Here is a 16,594-nt window from a genome sequence, read left to right as displayed (position 1 = left end):
CAGCCCGATCCCAGGATGGGACTTTGCAGTCGTGCTTCTTGTTGAAGTTGGCGCTTTGTTTGAATGCTCGGGCCCTGTCATTTCAAAGAAAGAAACAGGGCAGTAGGACTTCCTCCCTGGGCTCTTGGGATTAGTCGGAGTGAAAGGCTCTAGTGGAAAACTTCAAAGTTCCCATCCTAAGTTTAAAACAGCTTCTGCTGCTGGTCCTCATTTCCTCCCCCTCCCCCCTTCCTCAAGGATGATTATGATTTTCTTTACAATTTAGGGGAGGAACATTTTTTCTCATGATTATGTGTTTTGGTGTGGTGATTTCAACTACCGAATTGATCTCACTTATGAAGAAGTCTTCTACTTTGTTAAACGCCAAGACTGGAAGAAACTTCTGGAATTCGATCAGCTACAACTGCAGAAATCAAGTGGAAAAGTGAGCTATGACTTTAAGATATTTTGTAGGAGCTGTTCTGATAGGAATAATATCCATATTCCAATATGGAACCCTACTAAAGGCCTGTACAGTTATACACATGACCTCTGTTCAGCAAAGTAAGCTCTGTGAGTGGATTTAACGGTGTTTCTGATACTGTAGGAAACGTGGGGCTTAGAAAATTAGGGGAACAGGAACGTCCATTCACACACACTGTCTGTCTTTGAATGAGCTTTGGCTGGCCACACACAGGATCCTTGTGTCTTCTCAAACCCCGAGGGGCCACCTGCAGGAGAGCCTCCTGAGAGCCTTGATCCAGTGGTAGGAGTGACAGCCCCAGGGTCCCCCTGCTACCTCCCAAGTACAAGCTCCTGTCTTCTACGCTTTCAGGTGGGCTGAGCACCCAGGTCCTGTCCCACTGGAAAGTCGCTGTGCTCACTTTGGGACACAGCTGTGTCTGAGCCCATCACCACCTACAGGCATTGCATGCGGGTAGATCCAGGTCCAGCTGCAGGTCTACATCCCTCCTTTACCTGTGCCAGTTTTGGGGACCCCGTGGCATAAGTAGGAAAGAATCAGCTAGAAACCCTATCCTCAGTTCTTTCAGATATCCCAAATCTATCTTCTCCAGATAATGCTGTTTCCTACTCCCACGTCTATTAGCTCCCCAGCAGGATGGGCAGAGACAGGGACGGACACCTAAATGCCATTGGCCTTTTGAGAGTGAAGCTGGTGACATGTGGGGAGAGGGGAGCTAGGGTCTCTCTCTCCAAAAGCAGGACTTGGCTGCTCTTTGGGGTTGGCTCTGCCTTCCTGCCTTGGGCGCCACCCATGTGTGGAACGCTGAGGGTGGAGAGGTGGCTGCCCCAGACCTCCTTGAAAAGTCTTCTTTTCCTTCCTCCCACGTATTCTCACGCCTTCCCCTCTGAACTTGGGGAGGGAGGGAGTGTTGCTCGGGCCTTCCCAGGACACAAGGCCAGGTCCAGAACTGCACAGAGGGGCAAGCCAGGCTCTCTTGGGCTTCTGTGCACTCGGTCCGTTTGCTTAACAAGCACGACTCAGGCCTCGTCAGGTGCAGGCCGAGAGCGGGGCAGGCCTGGGGATGTGCAGCTTCACACATGACCCCTGTGCTCTTCTCGCGTCTCCTGGGGTGAGAGCGGGCCTGGCTGGAGGGCACAGGAGGAAGCGAAGGTACTAAGGTGGTATGTCTGCCAGTAGAGGATCACATGCTTTTGCTAATTGGAAGGCACACGGATGTCCAGTATAAGACAAATTTGCAAATGTAACAGACTCTGTTACTTTTTAGGACTAGAACATTCTGGAATGTGCATTTTTCCCTCCTTAAGTTGGTCTCATGGCTTCTCTCCTCCCAATAGATTTTTAAAGACTTTCATGAAGGCGCCATTAATTTTGGACCCACGTACAAGTACGATGTGGGCTCCGCTGCCTATGACACCAGTGACAAGTGCCGCACCCCAGCCTGGACAGACAGGGTGCTGTGGTGGAGGAAGAAGCGTCCTTTTGATAAAACAGGTGAGTAGAACGTGCACACACAAGAGCCAGTGCAGGGGTCGGATGTTAAACCTCGTAAAGGAAGAAAGTACAGTTGCTCAGCTGTACTCGATTTCAATCATTTTTTTTCGATAAACCAGATGACAAAAAAAATCACCCCAGAAGTGAACCCCTTTGGAAGCTGAGCTTTGGGGAGCCCCCTTCTGGCCTCTTTCTGGAGACTGGCCTGTGAAAAGGTCTGTCCTGGTCTCCCCATCCCTCCATCACGGCTGCCTCTGCCCCACGCTCTGCCTGCCGTCCTGGGAAATGGGGAGTGAGGTGTCGGCACCTCCACCCTGCGCACCCCTGCAGGCACCTCGCCAGCCCATTTTGTTCCACCAAGCTCTTCTCCGCGTAAAGCTCCAATTCCAAACTGAACATGAGCGAAGCTTTAAATAAGTGGCTTTTAAAATCAATCAGTTGCCAAGTACTTTTTGAAGAGTGACTTACTACCCAACTAGAAAGTCTACTTGAAGCTAGAACACGGTAAACAGTCCCACATTTTGGGAGAGATGTTTGCTGTTATTTCAAGGCCAGGAAACCACATGTTCAGATAGAAAAGATAAATATTCCTTCAGTTAAGTTTGTGAATATCCGCTTGGCCCCAGGGCACTGAGGCTGGCCGGAGTGAGTCCGGCTTCTTGGCCTCCCCACCTCTGACTGCAATGGCTGCAGGTCGCCTCTATCCCTGGGCCCTGGTGGTGGGGGGTTGGGCAGCAGGGATGGCTCCACCCAGGCCCACCATTAGCCTACCTGGGAGGGCGGAAGGTAGCCACTGTCACGCCTGTTCAGGATAACCTGCGTGTGAGGAACTTCCTTAACCTCAGGGCCCCAAACACCCTGAACCCAGGTACAAGTCCAGAGGGCCTGAGCGTAGAGGTGGTTTGAGCCGGAGAATCCAGCTGCAGGCATTGGCAGTCGCGATCGTGTACACTGATATGATCCTGTGTTACATGTGGCCTGCTGCACGGACCCCCTGGCGTAGCCGGAGAACTCAATCTTCTAGACAGTGACCTAGATGGAGGCACCAAAGTCAGGCACACCTGGTCTCCTGGGACCCTCAGGTACTATGGCCGCGCAGAGCTGCAAGCGTCCGATCACAGGTACGCTCCTCACAGGAGAGCGCAGTGTTTCTTCCCCAAGGGGAGCAGACATGCCCCCACAAGGGTCTGCGTGCAAGTGCGTGAGAGAGAGCGCATATGGGGGAGAGTGAGTGTGTGCATGTGTGTAAAATACACTAAAAAACAAAAAATGAATACCACTGAGAATAAATAACTGGGAGCATTTTGTCATTGCTCCATATCTAAATGACATCATTTATGAAAGTCTCAAAGATACAACCTGTTCCATATCATGGCCTTTAAATGTTCTTCAGTGACGTTGCTGAAAACTTGCTTGTGACTATTTCTGAGATACAGCCGTGTAGGCTCACTCGGGAGTGGTGCCCAGAATTCTAGTGGACAGATGCATAGAATTTACCCTTTCACCTATTGAAGGATATTTTTTCTGGTAATTCTTTTTTTTTTTTTTTTTTTTTTTTTTTTTGTAAGGGATTGAACCCAGGGGTCCTTAACCACTCAGCCACATCCCTAGTCCTTTTTTATATTGTTTAGGGACAGGGTCTCACTGAATTGCTTAGGGCCTCGCTCAGTTGCTAAGGCTGGCTTTGAACTTGTGATCCTCCTGCCTCAACCTCCTGAGCTGCTGGGATTACAAGCATGCACCACCACGCCAGGGAGACTTCAGGGGAGCAGGGAACCCATGGTGGCTTTGGACTAGGGCCTGCGGGTCCTGGTGGTGGCTGCAGTGAGAGTCTCTGGAGGTTTCCCCGATGGCTGTGTGTGCCGAGAGCGAGAGCATTCCTTGTCATTGCTGCATGAATGAAGCCACCTGCCCCGGCCTCTCCTGCTCTCAGCTGGTCATTCTCCTCTCGAGTGGGCTCCTCCAGGAAGGGTTTCTGCTAGTGTTTTAAAAATCACTCCCTTAGTGATGTCCCTGGGTGACAGTTTCTCCGTCATCTTTTTTCTTGATTCTAGATGCAAAAAGATCATCATGATGGTCATGTAGTAATGTGAATTTGGGAGAGGGGATAATTTCACCCCATTATATCTCTTAACTTTTGTGGTTTCCTCTGGCTTTAAAGATTGCCACTGGACTGGAGTCATGGCTCAGTGGTAGAGCTTGCCTGGCATCTATGAGGCCCTGGGTTTGATACTCAGCATCATATAAATAAAATAAAAGATCCATTGACAGCTATATATATATATATATATATGGCTACTCTATTACCATAGTTTTATTTTTGTAGATGGGGTCTCACTATGCTGCCCAGGCTGGTCTTGAACTCCTGGGCTTGAGTGACCCTCTCACCTCAGCCTCCCAAGTCACTGGGACTCCTGTGTGTGCCACCATGCCAGCTTCTCTGTAGCGGTGCTAAGGGTCAGACCTCACGTGTGATGGGCAAGTGCTCCAGCCCTGAGCTGCCCCCAGCCCTGCCACCTTCTTATAGTTCATACTTAAATATTCTGTTTCACATTTTAATTTCTCCTTAATATCGTGTTATGAATCTACAATAAGATCATGTGATCTTCGTCATGAGGGTTTTCTTAATCTTTGTAAATAGAGCAGCACTGACCCTTTGCCAGTCCCACCAGTGCTTGTGTCTTCCCTGCCTGTGTCGGGCGGTTCTGTCACTTCAGTGACTGTGGGTGTTGTCACGTGGATGTGGCGTGACTGTGTCCCCTTAAGGAATGGTAGCTCGTTTTCCTCCCTCCCTCCCTCCTGCCAATGTCGCCCTTGTCTGCCTCTCTGGTCATTTCCTTAGAATAAGTCCTACACCTTCAGTTGCTAAGTGGAGAGAAGAACGGTTGTGAGATCTGAGACACAAGCTGCCCCCACCACGTGCCTGGCTACCCCTCCCCATCCCGGCAGCTCCAGGGACGGCCAGGGAGGAATCCTGGCTGCTGGCTGGTGAATTTCTAAGTTCTGGGTCTCGCGTTGTCAGGGCCCTGCGATATGTTTCCCTCTCCCGGATCATACTTAGATAAAAGTGTCCAGAGACACTGAGATGAGGGAAGATGAAGGCCCAGCCCTCGTGGGGCAGCCGGCATGCAGATCCGTTGGCTGGCGTTACAGTGCGTGGCCGAGCTCTGGGGATGGAGGCCCGGGCCTCACAGCTGGGCAGCACCTGCCCGGGCTGACACTTCTCACCGTCTTCCCTTCGTGTCTGTCACAGACCCGTGCTGGCCATCGTGGAGGTAGAAGTACAAGAAGTCGACGTGGGCGCTCGGGAGAGGGTTTTCCAGGAAGTGTCCTCTTTCCAGGGCCCTCTGGACGCCACTGTTGTCGTAAACCTCCAGTCGCCAACCCTAGAAGAGAAAAGCGAGTTTCCCGAGGACCTGCGGGCTGAACTCATGCAGACCTTGGGGAACTTTGGGACAATCGTGCTTGTCAGGTAGCCACTGCTCTCGGACACGAGCTCTGGGCCATGGGAGGACCTGCGGGACTGCTGAGTAGTTCCCAGCTGTGACTAGGCCTCTCTCATGCATTCTAGGATCAACCAAGGACAGATGCTGGTGACATTTGCAGACAGTCACTCAGCCCTCAGCGTCCTGGATGTGGATGGTATGAAGGTAAGTGGCACTAGGTCATGCTGACTGATGTTACACGGCTACGTCTTCCCTTCCTCTGGGCCTGGCCTGTGTGGGGCCTGTGGGGGACCTGTGCCCATGTGTAGGTGCCTTGCGGGGAAGGAGCTGGGATTGTCCCTGGTTCTCAGGTGTCCTGTGGCCAGCCCTGGCTACTTGCAGAATCTGGCTCCCACTAAGCTCCTGGTGTGTCTTATGCCTCTGTGCAGGAGAGTTTCCATCTTTCTCTTGAGTGTGTCTTTTGGGACATGTGGCTCATAGGTAGTTTCCATTTTAATAAAATTCTGGTTTTAAATTTGCATGGAATGAAAAGCTGGTGATGAAGGTCAAACTTCTGTTTAGACCGAATGTGTGAGAACCATGCCGACTCTGCCTGGGCCTGGGCCCCTGGTTTTCCTTAGTCCAATGTGAAGATCGGCCTTGCGCCTGGTGCACAGGTTGGAGACGGGCACCTGATCACAGAGCGCTGCGGTGACTTTGGTCTTTGTTTTCACTTGCCCTGCCGCCCTCACAGGTGAAAGGCAGAGCAGTGAAGATCAGACCGAAGACAAAGGACTGGCTGAAAGGGTTGCGAGAGGAGCTCATTCGAAAACGGGACAGCCTGGCTCCTGTGTCCCCCACTGCCAATTCCTGTTTGCTGGAGGAAAACTTTGACTTCACAAGCCTGGACTATGAGTCAGAAGGTCAGTGATCCCGCGAGGAGGGGCAGGCAAGTGTTTCTCCCAGCAACAGGCAAGGGACTTTAAAGATCCCTCCCGAAACCCTATTTGGAATGTAATGGAGGACATTTGAAGGGTGAGCGTCATGTCACAAGATCCACTGTTCATGTCTGGGCATGAGGCAGGAAATGACAAGGGACCCAGCGACATTTAGACTTCTGCCATGTGCTAGCCAGGTGTGGTGGCACACACCTGTAATCCCGTGACTCGGGAGACCAAAGGAAGATTGCAAGTTCAAGGCCAGCCTCAGCAACTTAGCAAGACCCTGACTCAAAAAAAATAAAAAGGTTGGGAGATGTAGCTCAGTGGTAAAGTGCCCTTGAATGCCATCACTGGTACCAAATAAAAAGGAAAACACAGTAGCTTCGGGGCTGAGTGGAGGTGGGAACTGGCCCCGGGGAGGCGAGGCCCTGGCTGCAGGGAGGTGTGCACAGCCTCCTGGGGCAAGGCAGACGGCCTGCTGACCAGAGGTCAGGCCTTTGCACCTGGATTGTTTGACCCTCACTGTGGTCCACCCTCCCCAGGGGATGTTCTCGAAGATGATGAAGACTGTTCGGTGGAGGAGCTCGGGCAGCCTGTGCTCTCAGACGGTGAACTGGTGGGAGACGACCCTCCTGATGCCCCCGGCACTGCAACGGTGGCGCCTGCCAGCAAGTCGCCTGCACTGACCAAAAAGCAGCACCCGGCGTGCAAAGGTAGCTCAGCCTCCTTCCTCACGTGGGAGGGGACGGTGCTGCCCATCTCTCAGCAGGCAGCACTGGGTAGTGCCAGCAGTCCTGGCAGTCCTGGCAGAGGCCCAGGAAGGCAGGGAGTATAGAACTGTGCTCTGGGCAGGAGTCCACCGCCTCGTGCTGACTCCCTGTAGGTATTTAACTTTTTGCAGCTTGAACCCATGTAATAGGCCAGGTTCAGGGTAATTCCTGTTTCCTCTGTATTCAAGTAACCCCAGTTCTCAACTGTTGTTACATATGTGGTTTTTCTAATTCAATCCCTTAAGAGACGCATTCAATATCTACATCTTGACATATTGGTCCATTCACATAATTGATATTTTCTACAGCCATGTCACATAGCAACATCATTCTATCACCTTAGACTTACAGGGAACTAAAAGGTCACATGGGTTGAACTGTATACTCCTGGATTCAATTGTAGAGTAATTCTTTTGAAAAAGTTTTAAAACCAACTAGTGTTACGTGGCTGGTGAGTAGGGTAGTTCATATTTCTGCATTAGACCAGATTGTCTATTACATCCAGAAAGTGTCCAAAACTGTGTCACTGTGTCCCCACTTGGAGGACAGCTCTAACTGGCAGGGGTAAGAGCTTAGTCATGAACCAGGGCTGAAATTGGAATTAAGGTGCTCCCAAGGAAGTGTCCTGCGGGAGGGATGAAAAGACCCCTGTGCCTGGGACTGTATCATGGTTTCCAAACTGAACAGCAGCCTGCTTGCTTGGAACCATCAGGGGCTCTTAAATTTAGAGACTGCCAAGCCCTACCAGAGATTTGGATGGGACCCGGGAAATCTGGCATTTTGTGACATGCCCTCGGTGGCGGGATGCACAGCTAATTTCAGTGAATGTGGCCCAGTACAGAGGCAGCAGCCTTTGTCACAGAGTCGCCATGGTTGTACCTATTGCTCCTGCAGAGGACCTGTTGCCTGCCCCCGTGGAAGGAATGTGCTCTTCAGAAGAGGTGGCTTCTTGCCAGGAGCCGCTGTCATTGGGGCAGCTTCTGGGGGCCACACCAGGCTTGAGCACAGTGGCCTCTGAATGAAGAAAGTAAAGAGCAAAAGAACACTGGGCAGCCTGGCCCCTGGTGGGCATCAGGAGGGTCCGTCCAGAGCCGCAGGGGCCTGGCCATTCTGCTGGAGCCTGTTGCACTGCAGTTAGGTGCACGGGGTTGAGCCGTTGGCTTGGAGACACAGGTGTCTGAGCCAAGGTGGAACATAAAGGGCTGTGTCGCAGTGTGGCAACCACCACCTCCACAGGCCCCTCTTGGCTTCTCGGAAGAGAAGTGAGGACAGTTGAGATGACTGACACTTGTGAGGTGGCAGCCTAGGCTCTGGCCACCAGCTGGCAGACAAGTGGGAAAGCTCTCAGCCTCCCAGACAGTGGTCACGTTTTAGTGAGGAGTGAGAACTTCCTCTGTGAGGAAGCCCAGCTGATTACTTCAGAAGGAAGGGCTCTCAAGTCGGGAACACACTGTCCAGGATTCACTGGGTGTTCCAGGCAGGCACCGCGCGTGCACCAACAGGACGGGGCACATTCCTGCACAGGCCCTCCACCGTCCTGGGTGGCCTGCCAGCTCCAGGCAGCCTCTGTGCACAGGCTCTTGTCTGACCATTTACACCCGCCATGTCCTTCAGACGATGCTGACCTGGTGGAGTTAGAGCGGGAGCTGGGAGCCGTCGGGGATCTCCGCCACCGTTCTCCAAGCAGGTCTCTGTCAGTTCCCAGCAGGCCTCGGCCGCCTCACCCACCGCAGAGACCCCCCCCTCCAAGTAAGACTTTGCTTGACCTTGGCTTGCCACGGTGCCAGCTGGGAATAACCGCAAATCTGCTACTGAAAAAATAGCACTGAACAACCTCCCAGCCACCCAGTCCCCACCGTGATTTCCCTGCCTTGGGCACGTTGTCTTAAACCCAGGACGTGTTGGTGGCATAGGTAGCTGACCTTCTCACAGCAAATGAGCTGCTCTTCCTGTAACACCGCTCTTGCTTTCAGCTGCCTTCAGTTGGAAGCCTTTATGGAAACTTGGGACCACAGACCTTCAGGGGACTCTTCAAGCTTTTCAGAGTTAGGCTGCTGCTTCCTTGGCTACCTGGCCCTCTCTGCTGCTTAGGAGTCCTGTAAGCCTAGGTCCCTGACGTGCATGCCTCTAACCCAGCTCATGACCCCAGGCCTCTGTCACAGAGTCCCTCCCACTGAGCGTGGGCCCTTCTCTGGCTCAAGCTGCATAGGAAGTGGTTTTCTTCTCAGTCCTTATGTAATGCTTTTCCTATCAAATTTGTCTTTGTGACCTCAAAATACAGCTGTGGCATGCTTTGTTTCAGTTTTCATTTTATCACTGCAGTTTATTTCTTCCCTCCCCCGGCAAAAGAACATGACAATCAGTTGTAGATTTTCCTCAACTACTCCTTTCAGATTTGGGTTCATGATAGCAATCGACGGCAAACCAGAAGCACATAACATTTGAAATATATATTTGCTTTTCTTTGTTTATGCTCATAAAATAAAATATAGTAACATAAAAATTTATACCAGGTGCAATGGTGCACACCTGTAAACCCAGCTACTCAAGAGGCTGAGGCAGGAGGATTATAGGTTTGAGGCTGGTCTGGGCAACTTAGTGAGACTCTATTTCAAAAAATAAAAGGACTGGGGGATGTAGTTCAGTGGTAAAGAAGCACTGGGTTCAATCTCCAGAACTGCCAAAAAAAAAAAAAATTATATATATGTAATTATATATACATATAATTATATATATATATATACACACACACACACACATATCACATTATTGGGGAAATTTTATAGAGAATTATGAAAAAGAACTAAATTTTAAAATTCATTTGACTACCTACAGGTAAAAGTTATTAACCAAAATACTTCCAACTTTTTGGTTACATGTATCTGTAGCTACACATAACTTTCAAAAATCTTTGTAAACAAAGTTGGTATCCATTTCATTTGATTATCTTTCCTTTAACACATCACATTTTCTGTGTCATTGAATATTCTAAAAGAGAATTGTTAACGACTATAAACATAATATAACATAGTTTATTTCTCTGATTTGGGAGTTTTTGTTTTCCTCAAGACATTTAAAAAAAAAATTAGACCTGATAACAATAGTGTGTTCTGAACCACTTAAAAATCAGTTGGTTTTTACATCCAATTAACCCCCCCCCCAGGATATTATGTTCAAATTTGCATTCAAATCATGCTTCTCCAGAAAATCTGCATTAATAGACAAAGCTGTTAGAGAATCAGAAGAGAAACCTGTCACGGGTGCTGGGCAAGCGCTCTCTACCCATATCTAGACCCACAACTGCCTCCCCCCGGTTTCTGCAGCTAGTTGGCAACTTGCGACTTCACTGAGGCTGAGATCTGCCCTTGTTGATATTTCTAGCTGGTTTAATGGTGAAAAAGTCAGCTTCTGATGCATCCATCTCCTCGGGCACCCACGGGCAGTATTCAATCTTGCAGACGGCAAAACTTTTGCCTGGAGCACCTCAGCAACCGGTGAGTTCCTCTGTTCAGCTCCAAGAGAAATGGTCCCCATTTCAAAGCTCTCCGGTCTGGCCCAGAGATTATGCAGGCTCTGTCTCTTTCACCCTCTCCCTGCCCACCACCTCATTCCCAACCCTCCCAACCCTCGTAGGTTGTAAGTGATTGTACAGGGATTCTAGAGAAAGTCACCTTGGATGAATCCCCAAGTGTCCCTGCAAGGTGGAATCACAGGCTTCCTGACTGCTGCTTCTCTCCCCCCATCCTTGTCCTTGCCTTTGGACTACAGACCACTGGTTGGCAAAAGGGAAGATAGCAGAAATTGAGATCAGTTATAAAATAAATGACGAAAGAAAATAACCTGGTTCCAGGTTAATCGAGAGAAGCAGCAGAAGAGACCTAATAACCACATAGAAGGGCCGAGCAAGCCTAACCCTAGTGTGGGGGGGTGGTGGTAGGGTCCAGCAGGCCCAGTAACCTGCCAAGTGTGAAGGTCAGCAGGAAGAGTTGAGGCAGGTGAAGGCAGGTATGGATGTACCTAGGGCACCACAGACTGGCTAGCCAGGCCAGGCTGTGCACACAGTCACAGGCTGTGAGGGTGACTCGATACCAGTGGTGTCTGATGGTGAAGGTGGGCAAGGGGATAGAAAATGTGCATGTGAGGAAACGCAGGTTACCTGGAAGACGTTTTAATACTTAGATAAGCCATGGAAGGTGTGGCCTAGTTCTGCTCTCTGGCTTTTATCTGATTATTGAAATAAAGATAGAAGATGGTTTTCCTACATTGCAAATCTATCACCATCTGGTTTGGGACACCATAGTTATCAGATCTGACCACTACTGGATTCTTCTTGGAATGAGAGTGCTCCTGGGGGAGGAGGGATTGAGGGGTTCAGTATAGATTCGGTGTTTTCACCCGCATCTGATGGGGCTCTCTGTGGCTCACACATGGACCAGCCTCCCACCCACAGACCAGCCGCCCAGGCTGCTTTCCCACCTCTGCTGACGTGCTTCTCTTCATTCTGTCTCCAAGCCCAAAGCTAGGACTGGAATAAGTAAACCTTACAATGTCAAGCAGATCAAAACCACCAATGCTCAGGAGGCAGAAGCAGCCATCCGATGTCTCCTGGAAGCCAGAGGAGGTAGGGGAAGCTCCCTGTGGAGGAGGGCCGCGCCATGTCGCCTTTCTTTTCATCTTTCCACTGAAAGTTGCCTAGGAAAAAGAGCTTTTTTCTTCCTTTTTGAAACAGTAGCAAATGAAAATAGGCTTTAGAACATTTATTTTTCATTTGTATTTCTATTTAAAATTCTATTTAAAATTATGCATTCAAAATTCAGTAAGTATATGAAATAAACCCAGGATTACGAAACAGCATTTAAGAGAGAAATAAATTTTAAAAAGGTTAATGCTGCTAATCAGTCTGACCAGCTCTGTGAAAGAGACAACCGAGTTTCCTCATTTCAGGCACAAATCTACCTCTTAAATCTCCAGCCCGTATACGTCGATCCTGGACTGTCAGGAAAGCCCCTCCCCACCATCATGCCTGTTCATTTCTTGTTATTTCACTTACCCCAGGTTATCATATTTTACCTGGGAGTTTTCCATATTTAATCATTGGTAACTTACATTGTTTTGAGGGGAGAATGTGCCCGTTGAAAAGGCATATGCAATCACAGTAGCCTGATTTGCTTTGAGCCAGTATGTTTAATCAACTTGGAATTCTCAAATAATATTTAAGAAGGATGAGTTAGGAGGTTGTTGTAGAACTATACATAACAAATGGTTTTTTTTTCAAAAATTAAAACTGTGGATGTAACAACCCATATAGGCCTATGAATTGATTACATGGTCAAATATGATATATCCATACAATGGAATATCATTCAGTCATTTAAAAAGGAAGTACTGATACATGGTACATCATGGGTGATCCTTGAAAACATTAGGCCAAGTAAAAGAAGTCAGACACAAAAGGCCATGTACTATATGATTCAATTTATAAGAAATGTCCAGGACAGGCAAATGGCCGAGAGTCAAAGTTAATAGTAATGAACTGGGTGTGGTGGTACACGCCTGTCATCCCAGTAACTTGGGTGGTGGAGGCAGGAGGATCACAAGTTTGAGACCAGCCTCAGCAATTTAGCGACGTCCTCAGCAACTTAGACACTGTCTCAAAATTAAAAAATTAAAAGAACTGGGGACGTAGTTCAGTAAAGTGCCCAAGTTCAATCCCCAGTACTAAGGAGGTTGGTGCGCAGGCTAGAAAGAAGAGGGAACGGGGAGTCACTGAAATGGGTATGGGGTTTCTTTTTGGTGTAATGAAATTGTTCTGAAATTAAATAGTGGCAATTGCTGTATAACTTCGTGAATATATTAAAAACCACTGAATGTTGCATGGAAAATGAGTGAATTTTATGGTATGGTACATAAATTACATTTCAGTAAAAGCTTCTTTAAAAAAAAAAAAAAACACTCAAGTTGTAGATGCTAGTTGTTTGAGGGTTTTAAATCTACCCACATCTCCAACATCTTCTCGGTCATGGACCTGTTGAGATTTTGATACATTTTAGCTCATCTCCCCTGAAAAATGTCAGCAGGCATGAAACTTTGCATATGGTGTCAGGGTCTCATTGATCTCCCATCAAGACCATCCATGGGTACCAATCCACCCCTACTGAGAAGGTAAACATAGGAAATACAGAGCTGGACATCACTGGTATATTCTGACAAACCTTGAGGATTTTTTTTTTTTTAAAGAAAAGAAGAAATACACTGAATTAGTAAATTATCATTAAGACAGTGACTTCCAAAGATTAAATCGTACAGTAAGTTGCCTGGTCCTTATACCGGAGTGTGATTTTGTTCCAGGTACTCCAGAAGAAGCCTTCAATGCCCTGGCTCTAAGAGACCAAAGAGCCTCCAAAACAGAGCCCAGCCCTGGGGAGGCCCACCCCGAGCCCTCCCAGGTGCCCCCACTCCTGCCCCGGCGGCCGGCACCCAGGGTTCCTGCCATCAAGAAGCCAACCTTGAGAAGGACAGGAAAGGTAGGGATCCGGAGCACTCTGAAGTTGCTCAGGTATCTTCTTAGATGAAAGTATGTCTCTCAGACAAAGAGCGAGGTAAATTTGGCTTCTCCACCACATTCTTACGTCCCAAACCCAGCTACGTCTTTCAGGAAAGCTGTTTGTTTGACAGCCACTTTCTCCTGGTCTGCTGCGTTGTGACCCCAGCAGAACAAGAACGAGGAGCTGACTGTCCTTCACAGACTCACTGTGACAAGAACAGCTTGGAGGGGTTCTGCTCCCTGGGTGTTGAGTCCTCACAGGGAACCACTGTGGGGCACTTTTCCCCAAGTGGTCCGGGGCTGCCGTCTGTGTGTGATGTGTGGTGTGTGCACGTGGTTTCCCATGCACAGATTTTATGAGCATTAGAAAAACAATCACGGATGCCTAGAGCTCACGTGGCTACGGTCTTTTGAGGTCCGACAGCTTTTCTTGCCACTTTTCTTGCAGATTGTTTTTTGCTCTCGCTCTCAAGCTTCTCAGCCTTGCTTACTGCTTCAAAGACATGAGTTTGTAAGGACAGTAGCTGCCCAGAGACTGGCACCTATAGACACATCTGGATCTTCCGTTTGATCTCAGTTCTAGGAACAGGACCCTCGGTAATCCCTGCCTGGGCCTCCCAGAGTGACTACTGCCCCCACCCATGGAGAGCGTGAGAGGTGGCCCTGGAGCCCACCCTCTGCTGAGCTTGCTTTGTATATTCTGGGTTGCGCTTCTCCCTCGTTGGCTCATTGCCACGTGTCCATTTTCCATGCCTTCTTGCAAAATGGACTTTTTCCCTCTTCTTCCTTCCCTTCATTTGCTTTGTCTTTTAAAAGCCAGGAGCAGAATAGATTCATTTTCCCAACCAGCTGCACAGGAGTTATGGCATGAGGCTGATGGAGAAAGGATTATGTCTTTAGTTTGTTTTCTAAAGAACCCATGCTTGCCCACCAGACTCACTGCCCTTGCAAAGCTTCATTTTGCACTCTGTGGTTGTTGTTTTTGTGATAGTTTTGAATCAGAACTAAGGAAGTGAAGTTCCTGTGTAATGTTCTGCATTCTTCATGCTTAAATACAAATGATTCAAGGAGACAGGCTACCCATTGGTCCTTCAGTTAGCTTCATGCTGTGACATGCCACGTCTCCCAAGCGTGGCACAGACTGCATGAAGCATCTGCAAAGCTGCAGCCTCCAAGAAGGTTTTCAAAGATGTTAGCTTGGATAAGGAAAGAGCATAACTCCATTTCCTAAAGTAACAGACAACTTTGTCTCAAATTACTCACCCTGGCCCTGGTTTTAAAATCCCCATTCGTCTTCTGTTGGACATGCTGGTCTGTCCTGATCAATGTGTGCTTCTCCCGTTCATTCTTGTACCTGGTGACATTTCTGGCATCTCATACTTTCTCCAATCTCGAATTGGCTGGAATGTCAGCTGTCTCATCTCTGTTCCCTGCTGTCCACTGAGTGTTCTGAGTCTCAACTTACTGAGGGCTGGCCTCTTATTTATACTCTGTCTTACCTCCCCTCAGCCCGTGTCACCAGAAGAACAGTTTGAGCAGCAGCCTGTCCATTTTATAGTGGGCACCCCGGAGACGAGCCTTGAAGTCCCTCTTCTAGCTACAGCCCCTCGAGTTCCTCCTGTCCCCAAGCCGAGAACATTGCAGCCCAGGAAAGGTGCCGAGAGGAGGCCCAGCGGTGGAAAGCCAGTGCCAGCAGACGACACGCCTCTCATGGCAGGAGCCACGGTGCCACCCGCTTCAGAAGCTCCATCTCTGGTGCCCAAGGTGCCCCCGAGGAGGAAGAAGTCCGCACCAGCAGCCTTCCACCTGCAGGTCCTGCAGAGCCATAGCCAGCTTCTCCAAGGTCTCACCTGCAGCAGCAGTGGCGGCAGCTGTCCGTCCGGACACCAGCCTGATGCTGATACTTTCTTTCCGCAAGTGGGTTTTCTTGGCACCACGTCTGCCACAAGCCCCGAAACGGATGGCCCCAGAGTTATGAAGCCGGAGGCAGCCTCCCTTATTGGTGATTATCAGGATCCCTTCTGGAACCTTCTCCAGCACCCTAAGCTGTTGAATAATACCTGGCTTTCCAAGAGCTCTGGTCCTTTGGCTGCAGGGGCCAGGGGCCCTGAGAGGGCACCCACAGACCCAGCACAGCTCAGCGCTTCAGAAGCGGCTGAGGGCGAGATGCCACTAGACCATGGGGGAGAGACCTTTGGTCACTGGGTGACCATCAGTGACAAAGACAAGAGGACAACACTGCAGGTGTTTGACCCACTGGCAAAAACATGACAAACAACTCGGAAGGCGCTCCCTTACAGAATGGAGACCTTCTTCCCCGTAGGCAAGGCTTGACCAGGGCAAACAGACATCTGTTAAAGGCACACTGGAAAGGACGTTAGTGCATCTGTCACTCTTGTGTAGTTTACAGCAATGCTTTTTTCAATAAGATTATTCAGCTACCCATATGTTTTATTCAAGATTTGTGCATTTTAAATCTGCTCGCAGGAGAACAGGAAGCCTCCTGTTAGATTCAGTGTGTGAATTTTAAGGAAGGAAATCCAGCTATAAGGCCCAAGAAGTTCTTTCCCATTGAATTTTAAATGGTTGTTCAATTTATGTGTGTATGTAGTGGAGTTTTTGTTTCATGTTGTTTATATTTTACAGATTTGGAGTAACTTAGGTGACCCACCTGAAGGTTGATGCATAAAGGATGACATTAAAAGTAGTTGGGATCAGCAAGAGTTGTTCCTGGCCCTCTACCAGGTTTTAAAAAATCAGAGTCGGACACAGCAGTCAGTCGACCAAATGTCTAGACTGTATGTTCCCGTGAGCCCTGTTTATTTAGATAGTCAGTCCTTCATTCTGCAGGTTTTGCAGCCACAGACTCAACCAAACACTCATCAAAAATGTTTAAAAAACTGCACCTGTACTGAACAGCTCAGACTCTTTTCTTGTCATTATTCCCTAAACATTAC

At 48.9% G+C, this 16,594-nt stretch overlaps 1 protein-coding gene across 2 annotated transcripts in view; it reads left to right on the top strand.

Moving 5' to 3' along the window:
- The window catches only part of SYNJ2 (synaptojanin 2), an 85,693-nt gene extending 69,335 nt beyond the window's left edge, over positions 1-16,358 (top strand). Inside the window, exons 16-28 of one of the 2 annotated variants that reach the window (XM_079147448.1) lie at positions 266-424; positions 1,801-1,957; positions 2,961-3,078; positions 5,211-5,429; positions 5,529-5,607; positions 6,137-6,305; positions 6,866-7,036; positions 8,708-8,842; positions 10,475-10,587; positions 11,606-11,714; positions 13,442-13,617; positions 14,086-14,234; positions 15,147-15,284. In XM_079147448.1, coding sequence (XP_079003574.1) covers positions 266-424; positions 1,801-1,957; positions 2,961-3,078; positions 5,211-5,429; positions 5,529-5,607; positions 6,137-6,305; positions 6,866-7,036; positions 8,708-8,842; positions 10,475-10,587; positions 11,606-11,714; positions 13,442-13,617; positions 14,086-14,208 — 1,728 coding nt within the window. In that variant the 3' untranslated portion in view covers positions 14,209-14,234; positions 15,147-15,284. Of the gene's footprint in view, positions 1-265; positions 425-1,800; positions 1,958-2,960; positions 3,079-5,210; positions 5,430-5,528; positions 5,608-6,136; positions 6,306-6,865; positions 7,037-8,707; positions 8,843-10,474; positions 10,588-11,605; positions 11,715-13,441; positions 13,618-14,085; positions 14,235-15,146 lie in introns of both variants that reach the window. The other variant, XM_079147447.1, reaches the window with a different exon arrangement.
- The last annotated feature ends 236 nt before the right edge of the window (positions 16,359-16,594 follow it).

Source organism: Sciurus vulgaris (assembly GCF_902686455.1).
Source record: "Sciurus vulgaris genome assembly, chromosome: 7".
In the NCBI taxonomy this organism is placed as follows: Eukaryota; Metazoa; Chordata; class Mammalia; order Rodentia; family Sciuridae; genus Sciurus; species Sciurus vulgaris.
This window is presented reverse-complemented; position numbering and strand designations above follow the sequence as displayed.